The following is a 14,584-nucleotide window of genomic DNA, read 5'->3' on the forward strand; positions in this document are numbered from 1 at the left end:
TATATGATATTCATTTGTACGCCACATCACTTTCACATTGAAACAATCACCCGATGTAAAACTTGGTGATTTTCTTGTAACGTAACCTTGTAAGGTAAAGTATTGAGATGTTCCGGAAGGTCTCTGGCCAGCTGACCTCAGGCCCATCAGGCCCACAGCGGTGGTGGATGTGTGGTGGGAGTTGTAGTACTGGTGATGTTGAGGGTGAAACGGCACTTGAATATTGATGGTTTGTGGGGTGTTCTTGCACTTGGTTTTGGTTTTGCGGTCGTCACCGTTACATAGTGTTGTGTTTGTTGGAGGTCTCATCCTGGTGTGATGGAGGTTCCCCTGGTGTGATGACGGTTCCCCTGGTGTGATGGGTCCTTAGGATCTTCGTATCTGTTGAACTTGGGCCGGTCTCACTCTCTTTCCCGTACGTACTGAGATGGCCACGTCTTTGATTCACTTGATGCAACTGTCAGAAAAGGCTGGTGATACAAGGAGACCGTGAACTAATGTTTCTTTGACTCGTCGTCTGGCTGCCCCGATGACGTGAGTTATGAGACGGACAGGACTGTGTTGTGAGGTGTTACCAGGCCCGTGTTCTCCTAACACCTGGCTGGCGCTTAGCTACATACCACCGGTGTCAGAAGCTCCAGAGGCCTTCAGGTTGAGATGCAGGGTGGTGGTGGTGGTGGGTGTTGTGATGTTCAACCATGTTTCAACACACAGCAAATCCATCTCATACCTTATTGATTAAACTTCCAATGTTGGTACTTATTTTTTTATATCTCCGTAAACCACTTGCGTTAATCCCAGACTCTAGGAGGAGTTTTATTTACGTCTCAGATGCCTTGCTCTCTCTAAACGCAGTACTTGGTGGAGTCTCGTCTTTATTTCTGAAGGATTTCATGTCCAGTGTTTCCCTGTATGGTGGAGAGGTTTAAGGAGGTGTTGGTGGACCTGGTCGCCCCTAGCAACCAAAACACATCATTAAGATGACTGTTGGCTTTGTCTTGTTGAAAACCCCCATGTCCCATTTTTTTAGAAAAACAATCGGGCATACATAGTTTGAGTTTATTATCTGGTTAAGTATGGCTGACGTCTTGAGTGCTTATAACACTATAATAGCACTTGTCTAATAAGTATGATCTCTATTGTATAAGTATTTCTCATCTCCCCACTTGTAGTGTAGTAGTAGTAGTAGTAGTAGTGTATTATTATTATATTTTAACTGTTTCTGAAAGTATTGTAGCTCCTCTGGGCTCAGGACAGAAGAGTAGATGTTCTTAGGTGGTCTTCAGTTCTCCTCTACATGAAGCCGGACCTCCCGAGGATTTAGGTGGAAAATAGCCCACTTGTGTTTTAGTGACACCTGCTGGCCGCTACCATATATTCAGCTTGTCCGCCGTCACAAGGAGTTTCACAAGTTGTAGTCTGATGAAGACGCATTGTTTTAAACACCAGGTGTGATGTCAGATTGTGATTGACCCAGTGTGACTGATCTATCCATCATACATCTGGGTGGACCCTCCAACGTGTGATGTCACTATAACAGGGTTGATTTTGAAAGGGCTTGATTTTGTTTGTTTTTAAAACAGATGTTTTAATGGTCTTTAATGCCTCTGGACCTAAATAGACTCAACAGAACCACTTGACTCGGTCTTGAGCTGAATCTACCAAACAAGCCAATGGGTTTGCCCCTTATACACACAACCCTCTGAATGTATGTCCCTGGACGCATGAGGTATGGCCTTCTGTCAGGACCAACAGTGTCCAAACCACAACTAGCTACATGTTGACCTTTAGTGATCGAGCTAGGATAAAGTTTCAGTGGCCTAGTTTAGAAACGTAATAATATGCATAGAAGTTGGAGCCGTTTAACATGCATAACCAGTGTTTCTTAATCCAAATGTATATAAAATATATAAATATATATACATATCCAAACTAATGCCTTAGTGCTTACCACCGTGTGGAACCCTTGACACGGTCTGCCTTCCCTAAATCCATTTCTAATAATTCTGAGCGATTGTTTTCTGCATGATTCCTCCGGACCGTAACCACTGGTGATCCTGACCTCTTAATACTGCGCCGTGTTCTCAGGTTCTTGATTGGCTGATGTGAAGTGACCACGGTAGTGCCTGGCCTCAGATAAAGAACTTCGTCCCTGTCCCCACGAACCTCCTCCGACTCTGTGTTAAATCGCTTGCCTGCGTCCGTTTCTCTGAGCGTTGCATGCGGGCAATAATCAGCTTATTGATCAGGGCTCGGTTGTCATTTGAAGAAGGGCCCAGCACCGATTCCCCTTATCAATCAACGTTTTGAATCTCCCGTCCCTGAAACGATTCCTGTGTGTTGGCGTACAAACAGCACTTAGTTTTATACACGCTTCTAAACCACGAGATTGATCTAAAGTGGCCTAACCAGTGTGTACTGTATATGGCTTTTATTTCTGGGTAGGCTTGTGTTTTTATTTCAGTTTTTTAAGTCCTCTTAATACTTAACACCAACTCAACACTTAACTCATGCTGGTGACCATACTTAACCCCGGTGCCACTCAGCCCAGTCGCCTGTGCTCCTACTAACAAACACAACTCTGTACTTACTGTTTGTATGTTTTACTATCAAGAATAAAGGAATCCCTTTTTGGTACCTTTTGGGTCCGACTTAAAATTATTTTTGGAAGAGACCATAAATCACAACCTGAGAAATCATGAGATAGTCACAGCAATTCAAGAGTAGATTTAAATAAAATCCAGCGTAGGTATAGATTCAAACTTTCATGTTATATAAAGTTTTCCAAGTTGAACATCTCTCCCTACTTGAACTCTTCTATTCTTAAGAACTGTTGTAGAAGTGTTTGAACATACCACATAACACAACATAACTCGCTCATAACATGGTGCCAGCGTACCGCTAACCTCAACATTGTCTCACAACGTAACAGAAGTCAGGCTGTATATAAGTGGACCAATATTTCACAGATAAGTAATGGAAACTATTCCTTCTTTTAAAGAACATCTGGTAAGCGTTAAGGTATTTCTACATCCAGTCCTAATTCCTTTCCTGGATGTTGAGACGGCCATTTTGATGTTTTGAGCAGACGATGTCCTCCTCCTCCTCCTCCTCCTTCAGATGGTGAGGAGGAGCAGCTCCTCATGTTCTCCTGGAGGAGAGGAGCTCCTCGTTCCAGAATATCCAGAGGAGGAGAGGGGGGGTCGACCATCTTGTTAAATCATTATACATTTCCTCTTTTGTTCCAAACCGTAGACCCCAGTGTTATGGGCCGTGTGTGTGTGTGTGTGTGTGTGTGTGTGTGTGTGTGTGTGTGTGTGTGTGTGTGTGTGTGTGTGTGTGTGTGTGTGTGTGTGTGTGTGTGTGTGTGTGTGTGTGTGTGTGTGTGTGTGTGTGTGTGTGTGTGTGTGTGTGTGTGTGTGTGTGTGTGGCAGGCCCTGTGCCAAGTCTCTCCACCCCCCCTCCCCATGTGTCATCCTCCTGGGCCACTTAGCAACGCAGAGTAAACAAACCGCTCCACGCCAGCCGGCTGCATTCCTCGTCCTCTGAATTATTTCCGGGTCACCGCGTGACTCCATTCCTCTCCTCTCCCCTCCCCTCTCCTTTTCCCTTGTCCTTCCCCTCTCCTCCTTTCCACAATTTTCCCCCTCTCCCTTCCCTTCTCCTCTCCTCTCCCTCTCACCCCTTTCCTCTCTCTCCTCTCCTCTTCCCCCCCTCTCCTCTCCCCTCTCCTCCTCCTCCCTCTCCTCTCCCATTAGAGTGGTCCACTCACTCCAGCGGTTGATCGCTGTTTGCTGTTGTCTCTCTGGTGCTCTTCTTGTTTGTCTGGAGCGGAGAACGTGTAGATGTTTGGGCAGAGAGCAGCAGCTTCTTATCTGCTGGGAGGGTTGGCTTCCTCTAGGGGCAGCGTCCTTCTGGAATCATCAACAGAGGAGGTCAATGTGGGACCCATTACCTGCGTTGGTCTGCGGCCACGTCTCTGCTTTCACATCTGATCCATGTGTGGGAGGGAGGAAACAAAAAGAATGTCAAAGTGTGTGTGCGTGTTACACAATGTAGGAGAAAGTTGAAAGAAGAGCAGCATTTTATAAGAGAAGAATTCTAAAACAACTCTGGCATCTTTTGAAGCTCAGTACCTGTGTGTGTTTGTATACTGATTCATAATAACATTGTGGTTACCTGGGCTTGTTCCAGTGGTTTGGGGATGTTTCTACACCCAAACTGTTTTTTAGACAGTTTGGGTGTCTTAGTCTTTGATCCCCCAGTTAACTGTGATCATTTAATACAATACAGAATGACTGTTGGTTTGCTGGTTAATAATCAGACATTAAGAAATTACATTGTATCATTGTATTAATGATGAATATAAATGGGTTTATGCATGGTTGGTTTCCATTGAACACTAAAAAATTAAATAGTTTAAAGCCATTAAAGTGATAACATAATAACCATAAATGGTCTTTAAATGATCTACTTCCTCCCCATGGTTTATTAGTACAGCTAATCTTCAGAACATGTTTATTAATTCCTTCCTCTATTATTTTAATTCCTGGTGTTAATCCGTCCCCCCTCTGCTCGTTCCTCTCAGGCACGGTGGTGGACAGCCCTCAGCTGTCGCCCTTCAGCTCCAAGGACCCCCTGTGCCCCGCCTCCCCGTCCTTCCAGATGTCCACGCTCAGCCTCCCGGGCCACGCCTCCCCGCCCCCCCACGGCCCTGCCACCCAGGTGGGCCCACGGCTAGATGAGGATGAGGAGGGGAGGAGGAAGGTACTGCCCTGATAACCTGCCCCACCTCACCCATCCGACCCCACCCTGAACTCCCTGCGCCGCCAACACCACCCCACCCTGCCCTTAACTCACTGCCTCCTTTACCCCCCCCCCATCAGGGCTGCACCTCACCTCATCTCACCCCCTTGATGCCCCCACCCTGACCCTAGATCACCGTGTCCCCCCCCCCCCGTCCCCCTTCCCCCTAACACTGAGTTCACCTGCTCTACTTTGTATTTATTTTACCCAATTTTTATTTTTATTATTCTGGGTTCTGGTGAAAATGCGGTTAAACTCAAAGGTTTGGACCTGGTGTTATGAACCTCCCTTTCTCCCTCCCCCTCCCTCCCCACTCCCTCCTCCCTTCCCCCCCTTGGACAGTGCTCTGGAGCCACAAGCCACCCGTTGGGAGACACACAGGAAATTAAAGTTCAGCTCTGGTGTTATCGTTCACGCAGCGTATCTCACATTCCCTCCGTCTTGGTTTACATTGGAGGGCTGCTTGAATACCAATCTTATTCTCTCTCGCTCTCTCTTCCCCCACCCCCCCCCCTCCCTTCTCAGCGCTACCCAGCTGATAAAGCGTATTTCATCGCCAAGGAGATCCTGACGACGGAGCGAACGTACCTGAAGGACCTGGAGGTCATCACAGTGGTGAGGGGGCTCTTCTGGGGTTATTATGGGATGGTTTTCGCCACCTTCCCACCTTCTCAACAGTCCAAATTAATTTACTGACCATTCCTAGCAGTAGTGTATATTAATCATAGAGAAGAATTGACTAACGTGTGTGTGTGTGTGTGTGTGTGTTCCGTGGCGCCCCAGTGGTTTCGCAGTGCAGTGATCAAGGAGAACGCCATGCCCGAGGGCCTGATGACGCTGCTGTTCTCCAACATCGACCCCATCTACGAGTTCCACCGTGGCTTCCTGAAGGAGCTGGACCAGAGGCTGGCTCTATGGTGGGTCCAGACCCAGTTAACTATGACACTCACTAGGTTTAGTACTGGTTAGGGTTAGCTGACCCCAGGGCCTTCTCATGCATTTGAGTTAAGAATGGAGCTTTAGTGTTGCTGTCTGTGGAACATTACAGTAGAAAGCTCACCTAGCACTGAGTAGCGTGAGGATGCTAGCATGTTCAGAGAGATCCCACCTCTCTGGGTGAAGGTGTCAATATGAGTATTAATGTTTCATAAGAATCATCATCTTTGTCATTCATCGTCCGTAATATGAATCATGATGTTTCATATGAATCATGTTTCATATGAATCATGTTTCATATGAATCCTAATGTTAGTGAATCATGATGATCCTCAGGGAGGGGCGGACCAACGCCCACGTGAAGGGGGACTACCAGAGGATCGGGGACGTCATGCTGAAGAACATGACTGCCCTCAAGGTGAGCCCTCTGATTGGTCCACACGGACCGCGCTCAAGGTGAGCTCTCTGATTGGCCCACACAGACCGCGCTCAAGGTGAGCTCTCTGTGATTGGTCCACACGGACTGCCCTCAAGGAGAGCTCTCTGATTGGTTCACACGGTGACCGCGCTCAAGGTGAGCTCTCTGATTGGTTCACACGGTGACCGCGCTCAAGGTGAACTCTCTGATTGGTCCACACGGACCGCGCTCAAGGTGAGCTCTCTGATTGGTTCACACGGTGACCGTGCTCAAGGTGAGCTCTCTGATTGGTTCACACGGTGACCTCGCTCAAGGTGAGCTCTCTGATTGGTCCACACGGACCGCCCTCAAGGTGAGCTCTCTGATTGGTCCAGACATCCTCCCCCAGCTGGTCCACCTTTAACCAGACCTCCTGACCCCCTCCACTCCGCCTTCTCCTGTAACCCGGCGTTCTCTCACCCCCAGGAGTTCACAGGCTATCTGCAGAAGCACGACGAGGTGCTGACGGAGCTGGAGAAGGCGTCGAAGCGCGTGAAGAAGCTGGAGACGGTGTACAAGGAGTTTGAGCTGCAGAAGGTGTGCTACCTGCCGCTCAACACCTTCCTGCTGAAGCCCATCCAGAGGCTCATGCACTTCAAGCTCATCCTGGAGCGGCTCAGCAGACACTACCCCACTGAGCACCCGGACCACCAAGACTGCAGCGGTGAACACACACACACACACACACACACACACACACACACACACACACACACACACACACACACACACACACACACACACACACACACACACACACACACACACACACACACACGACTGCAGCGGTGAGGACACACACACACTGCCCCACCCCACTGAACTAACCCTAACCCAGACCACCACAACTGCAGCGGTGAGGAGACAGACAGACACACTACCCCCAGGACCAACCGGACCACAGTGAGGACACATACGCACGCTCACTCACTCACAGTTCAGACTCAAACGCCCCGTTCACTGCAGGCGTTGATGATGATGCAACAGGGGAGCCACATGTACATTCTCGAAGGTGTTTCAGTTTCAATCACTCGACCCAAACACATTCCAGTCCATCTCCTCCATCCTGATTGGTCGATGAGAACCAATCAGGGGCTTGTGCTCACGGTTCTGTCATCCCATTGGCTGCAGAGGCGCTGAAGGAGGTGGCGGAGATCGCGGCCCAGCTCCACAGCAGCCTGATCCGTCTGGAGAACTTCCAGAAGCTGACCGAGCTCCAGAGAGACCTGGTGGGGGTGGAGAACCTCACCTCCCCCGGCCGGGTGAGTGCCGTGACGCCCGCCACCACTAGAGGGTGCTGAGGAGCCGGAACGTTCTTCTGTTTATTCACTGGTTCATAAAGGGATAATACTCATTTGCATTTATGTTAAGTCGTGTGCGTTTCCTTCACTGCCGACTCCATGTCTGCATCCAACTCAATGTAGTTCCTTTGTTCTTTCGTACTATTTACTATTCTAGTACTTAGCATCGTGTAGCGTCTTATCCTAGCTATCTTTGTTGAATACGGGGAATGGGTTAACCTAACAATTGTGAGTGCTTAGCACTTGGTTCTATGAACATCCTTACTGTACCGACAGCGATATATTGTCGTTTCTTTCTTCTGACAAATGTACTTATTCTAAGTCGCTTTTGATAAAAGCGTCTGCTAAATGCCCCAAGTGTAAATACACAATGCTAAGTACTATTTCTCACAACTACGGTTGTGAGTTGAACACCTCGTCCGGCCCTCTGTTGAATCATGCCGCTCTAACTGGTGATGTTGGTTATTCTGCTCCTGCAGGAGTTCATCAGGGAGGGCTGTCTGTACAAGCTGACCAAGAAGGGCCTTCAACAGCGCATGTTCTTCCTGGTGCGTGGAGAACACCTCCTCTGTTCACACCTCCTCTGTTCACACGTCTGAGTGATGAGAAGGGGTTCCCTGCGTGGTGACGTTGTTCCTCTCTGTCCTCAGTTCTCAGACATGCTCCTGTACAGCAGTAAGGGGGTGACGGCCACCAACCAGTTCAAAGTGCACGGACAGCTGCCTCTGCACGGCATGATCGTGAGTGAAGAGTGTTTACTCTTATCAAACCGTTCCTCTCTGATCCTCTTTGAGACATGACCTATGTTTAATCAAACAGACTTTACCATCTCTTCATTTAAGCCTCTAAGCCTGAACTTCATGTTCTCGAATCTAATCTTTCACTGCTTTACTGAAGGGTTGAAGACTGACAATTATAGTTCAGTTCAGTTTTGTTACTATTTTGGTATTGGAATTGCTGCAAAATTGGCTAAATCATTTGTGTGTTGTAACATGTGGCGACAACCAATGATTAACTAGAAGAAAAACATGTCAGTCCAACCTGTACTTGAAAAACATCGTTGTGGGTTAGCATAGGTAGCAGCTAGCACAGGGAGCGGCCAGCACAGGTAGCGGCCAGCACAGGTAGCGGCTAGCACAGGGAGCGGCCAGCACAGGTAGCGGCCAGCACAGGTAGCAGCTAGCACAGATGGAAGCTAGCACAGGTAGAGGCTCGAACAGGTAGTGGCTAACAGTGTTAGTGGCTAGCACAGGTAGCAGCGAGTAAAGGTAGCGTTTAGTAAAGGTAGCGGCTGTAACAGGTAGAGGCATGCTAGGCTAGGCTAGGCTATGCTAACATAGCATGTGTGTGTTTTACTCCCGGACGCAGATCATTGTGCTGGACGCACCGGTAAGACACACCCACACACATCTATACATACATCTTTACACACCCACACACACCTATACATACAGCTATACACATGCACATGCCTAACGGGTATCTCAAGAATGATTGGATGACATGGATTCCCACCCTGCGACAATACTGGGGTGGAATTCATTATGAATAGCAATAGGGAATAGTTATAGGGAGCTATAGGTTCTGCAGGGTGGTTAGTTATGGTATGTTCCTTAGAAGAGCTATAGGTTCCTTAGAAGAGCTATAGGTTCTGTGGGGTGGTTCGTTATGGTTCATGTTATGGTTTTGTTAATTTGTTCACACAATCAGGGCTGACTACCTGAGCCAGCCAAGAGATACGGTCAGTAGACAGACCTTGAACTGGTCTTCAACCTTGTCTGGTCAGTCGTGTGTCCTGACATTTGAAACCAGAACTGCTGCGTACTACATGCGTGATTGAACCCTTTGGTCCGATCAGGTCTGACCATAGATGGCGCTGTCCCACTGGTTTGATTTCTAGTGTCAAGTTGCTCTTTACACTTTGACCTGATAAGGAGGATAACCTGATAAGGAGCCACACCGCAGGCAGAGATCTCAGATCAGTCTTACTCTGAGCCTCTAGATCTCGTTATCTGGAAGGCCTGACTCGCCTCCTTATTTAAAGGAAACGATTTAGCCCTCCTGACACCTGCAAGCATAGACTGTGCATAGCCACCCCCTCCCACCCCTCTTACGCACTTATTGTATGTTGTACGTCCTGGTACTTAATGTACACACTTATTGTGTGTTTGATATGAACATCCTTACTGTACTGACACCGATATATTGTTGTTTCTCCTTCTTCTGACAAATGTAATTATTGAAGATGAGGCTTTGGATAAAAGCGTCTGCTAAATGCCCTAAATGTAAATATAGACTTGACAAACAAACTTGAGTTGATTGTTGTTGTGTTCCGGTCAGTCCCGTTGCTAAAGCAAGCGATCAGACCGGCTAGACTAGGTCTGTGTGTCCGGGACCTGGTGGCTGTGAGGAGCCGATCATGTTCTCCGCTGCCTCGGCCTCACGGTGCCGTTTCCTCTGTCCTCCAGGTGGACGAGAGTGAGAACGAGTGGTCCGTCCCTCACTGCTTCACCATCTACTCCGCCCAGCGCACAGTGGTGGTGGCGGCCAGGTCAGAACCTTCCATGTCTTCCTTGGAAAAGACCTCACAACTCAATCACCAAGTCTCTTTGGAGGAAGACTGAGTAGTCCATGCTGAATGTTGTGTTTGATGTCTCCCTTAGTTCCAAGATGGAGATGTCCAAGTGGATTGAAGATCTGAACATGGCCATCAACATGTCCAAGTCTTTGAACGAGAAGTCGGACATCTTCTTCGACGCAGGCCTGAGGGATCGCTCCAATCGTAAGACCCTTCGTTGACCTCTGAACACAGACGGTTCCCATCGATGGCTCTTCCACTGCGTTGTGTAACATGGAAGCCGTGTGTATAACAAGATGGTGGACCGTTACATTCCTGGGGAACAGCGCTTAAAGCAACCAAACACTAGGACAATGGGAACTAACGTCAGCCGTGATTGGATATCACCTTGTGGGAATTTGGGCCAATCAGAATCACGGCTGTGTGCCATTGGCTGGCATAAATTTAAGCCAATAGAAACCCATGAATTAAGTGAGTAGCTCTCTGTGACTGGTCGTTAGTGTTTGGGTGCTGTTTGGCTTTGGATAGGCTGTCCAGATCCTCCTCCTTCAACCCTCCCCCCGTCTCCATATATCCTCCTCCTCCTCCTCCTCCTCCTCCTCCTCCTGCAGGGTCCTCAGACGAGGTGTCGGTGGAGCAGGAGTCTGAGGACGAGATGAGCTCCTCCCATGGCTCTCTGGACAAGCAGGCACACCACCGCGCCAACACCACCCTGCACGTGTGCTGGCACCGAAACACCAGTGTGTCCATGTCCGATCACAGCATGGCTGTGGAGGTACTCCTCCACCTCCTCCTCCTCCTCCACCACCCAGGGCCAGCAGCCTTATAGCAACGCACCCACCTCCACCCACCCAGCAGTCACACCGAACACACCTCCCCCACCAAATCCTCCTCCCCTTCCTTCTCCTCCTCCCCCAGCCTTAAACATCTCCCCACCCTGGGTAAGATAAGGGAACATGAGATCGAGATCAGGTTCACCCAACTCCCCACACCCCATGTTGGATCAGTCTACTCACGGACCCTCTGGGACAGGTGAAGTCTGGTCCGATCAGCCTCCACCCGTCCCAGAGGGGGCGGTGTACGTGTGGAACGCTGGGGAAACGCCCGGCTACTGGTAACATGGTTCAGCTGGTGGCGCACAGAGCAGAGAAAAAGAACGACGGGCGACCATATACAAAGGCAGGGGTTGAACGCATGACATCATCACCGTGAGACGAGTGATCATGTGACTCGAGACCAGATGAGCGCAGGTTCTGGAAACATCCGTCACATGTGCCCGCGCTCACACACCTGAGAATCCTTTTTCTCTGCATCGTCCGAGTCACCGATTATCCAGGAACTAACCCTGTTCTCCTACTCCACCTCTCTCCTTTCTCCTCTCGACGACTGATCACGCCTGGTGTCTCCTCCTTCTGATTGGTCGACCTAACCGTGTTTTAACCAGTTTTAACCACTTCATCTTTCCCTCCCTTCAGTTTTCTCTGGATGTTTTGTGTGTGAGAGTTTTAATCACCTTCCTGTGGAGCGTAAACAGAGCCTCTGTGGCCTGGCCTGGTTTCCTGACGCTAACCGCCTCACTTCACAGATGTCATGATGACCATCTCGCTGTTCTTCTTCGGCTATTCCTCTTGTGTTCACACCAGCCTGACACAGAGAACTAACATGCTAACGTTGGCCTGTTTCCCCTCCTGTCTCGCTCTCTCCCTCTGTCTCTCACCCTTTTTCTCTCTCTCTGTCTCTCTGTATCCCTCTCCCTCTCCCTCTCGCTCGGTCTCCGTCTCTGTCTCCGTCTCTGTCTCTTGCTCTCCTCATTTTTCTCTCGCTCATTATGACTTTCTCTCTCCTTCTACCTTCTGTCTCTGTCTCTATCTCTCTCCCACTCGCTCACTCCCCTGCACCTTTGTGTCTACCTCGCCCGCCCCCCTCCTCAGTGTACGGCTCTCCGTCCGTCTCTCCCGAGCTGCCCCCCCGCTACCTGCTGGGCCAGGGGCAGCGACCCAACACCATCACGCACGTGTGCTGGTACCGCAACCAGAACCTCTCGCTCACTGATTACCTACGCATGACCCAGGTACCCACGCTAGGGGCCACTAGGGGCCACTAGGGGCCAGGGCTCGTTAGGGGCCAGAGCTCGTTAGTCAAACCTCCACCTCACTCTCCCCTCACTCACTCACTCACTCACTCACTCTCACTCACTCACTTATTCACTCATACACATACACACATTCACTCTCACACATACACCCTCACTCACTATCACTCACAAATACATGCTCTCACACTTACACTACCTAACATTTACTCTCTCACTCTCACACACACCTTTCACAATCTCAATGATTACGCAGCCAGATATCTGGTGACCTTTCCGGACCCTTCAGTGTTTTGTTTCTGACCCGTCCAGAACCAGCTGTCAGGGTACCTCCTGAGGAAGTTCAAGAACAGCAACGGCTGGCAGAAGCTGTGGGTGGTCTTCACCAACTTCTGCCTGTTCTTCTACAAGACCCACCAGGTCAGAGCTCCATGTTATGTTCACACTGCTGTTATCAGCAGACTACAGTTGATTAGAGAGCGACCTTTAATAACCCTTACCCATGAGTGTTAGATCAGTGTTGTGTGGGCTCACTGTAGATGCAGTGCTTGCATGCTGTTATTTATTATTATTCAGTCATTCAGAACTGTGGTTCTCCAATGTGGGTACAAGTTGCATCCTCAGCAAGTTTAAATTCTGAAAGCTAGACAATAGAAAAACCTTGAAATTGGATAAGTGGTTGAAATGTAAATCTGAAAACAAGGAGAAAGGAGAATCTGTGAGAAAGAAAGCGCATCCAGAAACACCAAAATGTCGTCAGGTTCTGGAAGAAACTCTTTTTCTCCTAAAAATTGTTTGCGCATATGAAGGGGGTACTCAGCTGAAAAAATATCTTAGAGGAGGTACACTAGTTGAACAAGTTTGAGAACCACTGATTTAGAAGACGATTTGAACCAAAGAGACTTGAATTCAGATACCAGTCAGTCAGGAGCAGGTAGGTTAGATGGACATCTGTCTGGAGTGGACATCTGTCTGCATCTAGGACGACTCCAGGTAGACTGGAACATTGGGCATCGAACCTTGATTTGTGTTTGTTTGTTTGTTTGTCTCCAGGATGACTTCCCATTGGCCAGCCTCCCGTTGCTAGGCTACACGGTCAGCACCCCAGAGGAGGTGGACGGGATCCACAAAGAGTACGTCTTCAAGCTGCAGTTCAAGTCCCACGTGTACTTCTTCAGAGCGGAGAGCGAGTACACCTTCGAGAGGTACCCCCCCCCTACTGTTGTCATTGTGTACTGGTTCTCTATGGACCAGTGTGTACTGGTGTCTGTCTGTGTGTGTGTGGACCAGTGTGTACCGGTGTCTCTGTGGACCAGTGTGTACCGGTGTCTCTGTGGACCAGTGTGTACCGGTGTCTCTGTGGACCAGTGTGTACCGGTGTCTGTGTGGACCAGTGTGTACTGGTGTCTGTCCATCTGTCTGTTTGTTCCCAGTTTGTGTTCTGTCTGTCTGTACCATCTAGTCTGTCTGACTATCTGTACCGTGTCTGTCTGTTGGTCAGTCCATCTTAGCTCCCCCGTTCCTACTTCTTATTCTGTTGAAGCCTGCATGTCCGTCTGTGTTATGGATGGTAGTTCTCCGTCCTCTGTATGTTCTGGAGTTGATATGATGACTGCTCCTATGAATCACATTATGGAGCGTGAACTTCCTCTGACCCTCCTGGGTACGGGTGTCTGGTCTTCACTGTGTAAACCCCGTCTCCTCAGAGACCCCTCCCTACTGGGTACGGGTGTCTGGTCCTCACTGTAAACCCTGTCTCCTCAGAGACCCCTCCCTACTGGGTACGGGGGTCTGGTCCTCACTGTAAACCCTGTCTCCTCAGAGACCCCTCCCTACTGGGTACGGGGGTCTGGTCCTCACTGTAATCCCTGTCCCCACACAACTTTATTAACTATACTTACTGACAACAGTTACTTTTTCTTTTTTTTACTTGTATTTACTGACCTTAACGTAACTTACTCTTTACATTTACTGAGTATATTAACTATATATTTACTGACTAGTCACTCTTTATATTTACTGACTATATTAACTCTATATATTTACTGACTAGGGTAACTTACTCTATATATTTACTGACTAGTAACTCTTTATATTTAGTTGAGTATATTTACTCAACTCTAATTAACTCTATATATCTACTCAAATATAACTCAAACACTGAGTCTGTTCCTCTTATCTTCAACACTTGTTTGTTTAGAAACAGACAGGCAGACATTCCTGACTGCCTGTCTGTTTCCCACGGTCTTATTGACTGTGTCTGTCTTGCTCTCCTCTGTCTATCAGACTCATTCTGTCTGTCTCTCTACCTGTCTGTCTGTCTGTCTGTCTGACTACCTGTCTGTCTTTAACTGTATGACTACCTGTCTGTCTGTCTAACTTGCTGTCTGTCTCTAAGTCTGACAACCTGTCTG

At 48.6% G+C, this 14,584-nt stretch overlaps 1 protein-coding gene across 3 annotated transcripts in view; it reads left to right on the forward strand.

Moving 5' to 3' along the window:
* farp2 (FERM, RhoGEF and pleckstrin domain protein 2) overlaps nucleotides 1-14,584 on the forward strand; it is a 36,895-nt gene that overhangs the window by 20,789 nt on the left and 1,522 nt on the right. The window contains exons 14-26 of one of the 3 annotated variants that reach the window (XM_084472762.1): nucleotides 4,589-4,767; nucleotides 5,332-5,421; nucleotides 5,590-5,723; nucleotides 6,079-6,160; nucleotides 6,626-6,863; nucleotides 7,331-7,461; nucleotides 7,980-8,048; nucleotides 8,151-8,240; nucleotides 9,969-10,051; nucleotides 10,164-10,282; nucleotides 10,690-10,853; nucleotides 12,483-12,590; nucleotides 13,224-13,375. In XM_084472762.1, the coding sequence (XP_084328888.1) occupies nucleotides 4,589-4,767; nucleotides 5,332-5,421; nucleotides 5,590-5,723; nucleotides 6,079-6,160; nucleotides 6,626-6,863; nucleotides 7,331-7,461; nucleotides 7,980-8,048; nucleotides 8,151-8,240; nucleotides 9,969-10,051; nucleotides 10,164-10,282; nucleotides 10,690-10,853; nucleotides 12,483-12,590; nucleotides 13,224-13,375 (1,639 nt within the window). Of the gene's footprint in view, nucleotides 1-4,588; nucleotides 4,768-5,331; nucleotides 5,422-5,589; nucleotides 5,724-6,078; nucleotides 6,161-6,625; nucleotides 6,864-7,330; nucleotides 7,462-7,979; nucleotides 8,049-8,150; nucleotides 8,241-9,968; nucleotides 10,052-10,163; nucleotides 10,283-10,689; nucleotides 10,854-12,009; nucleotides 12,150-12,482; nucleotides 12,591-13,223; nucleotides 13,376-14,584 lie in introns of all 3 variants that reach the window. The other 2 variants (XM_084472763.1, XM_084472764.1) reach the window with 2 other exon arrangements.

Source organism: Micromesistius poutassou, assembly GCF_964030765.1.
Source record: "Micromesistius poutassou genome assembly, chromosome: 9".
Classification (NCBI taxonomy): Eukaryota; Metazoa; Chordata; class Actinopteri; order Gadiformes; family Gadidae; genus Micromesistius; species Micromesistius poutassou.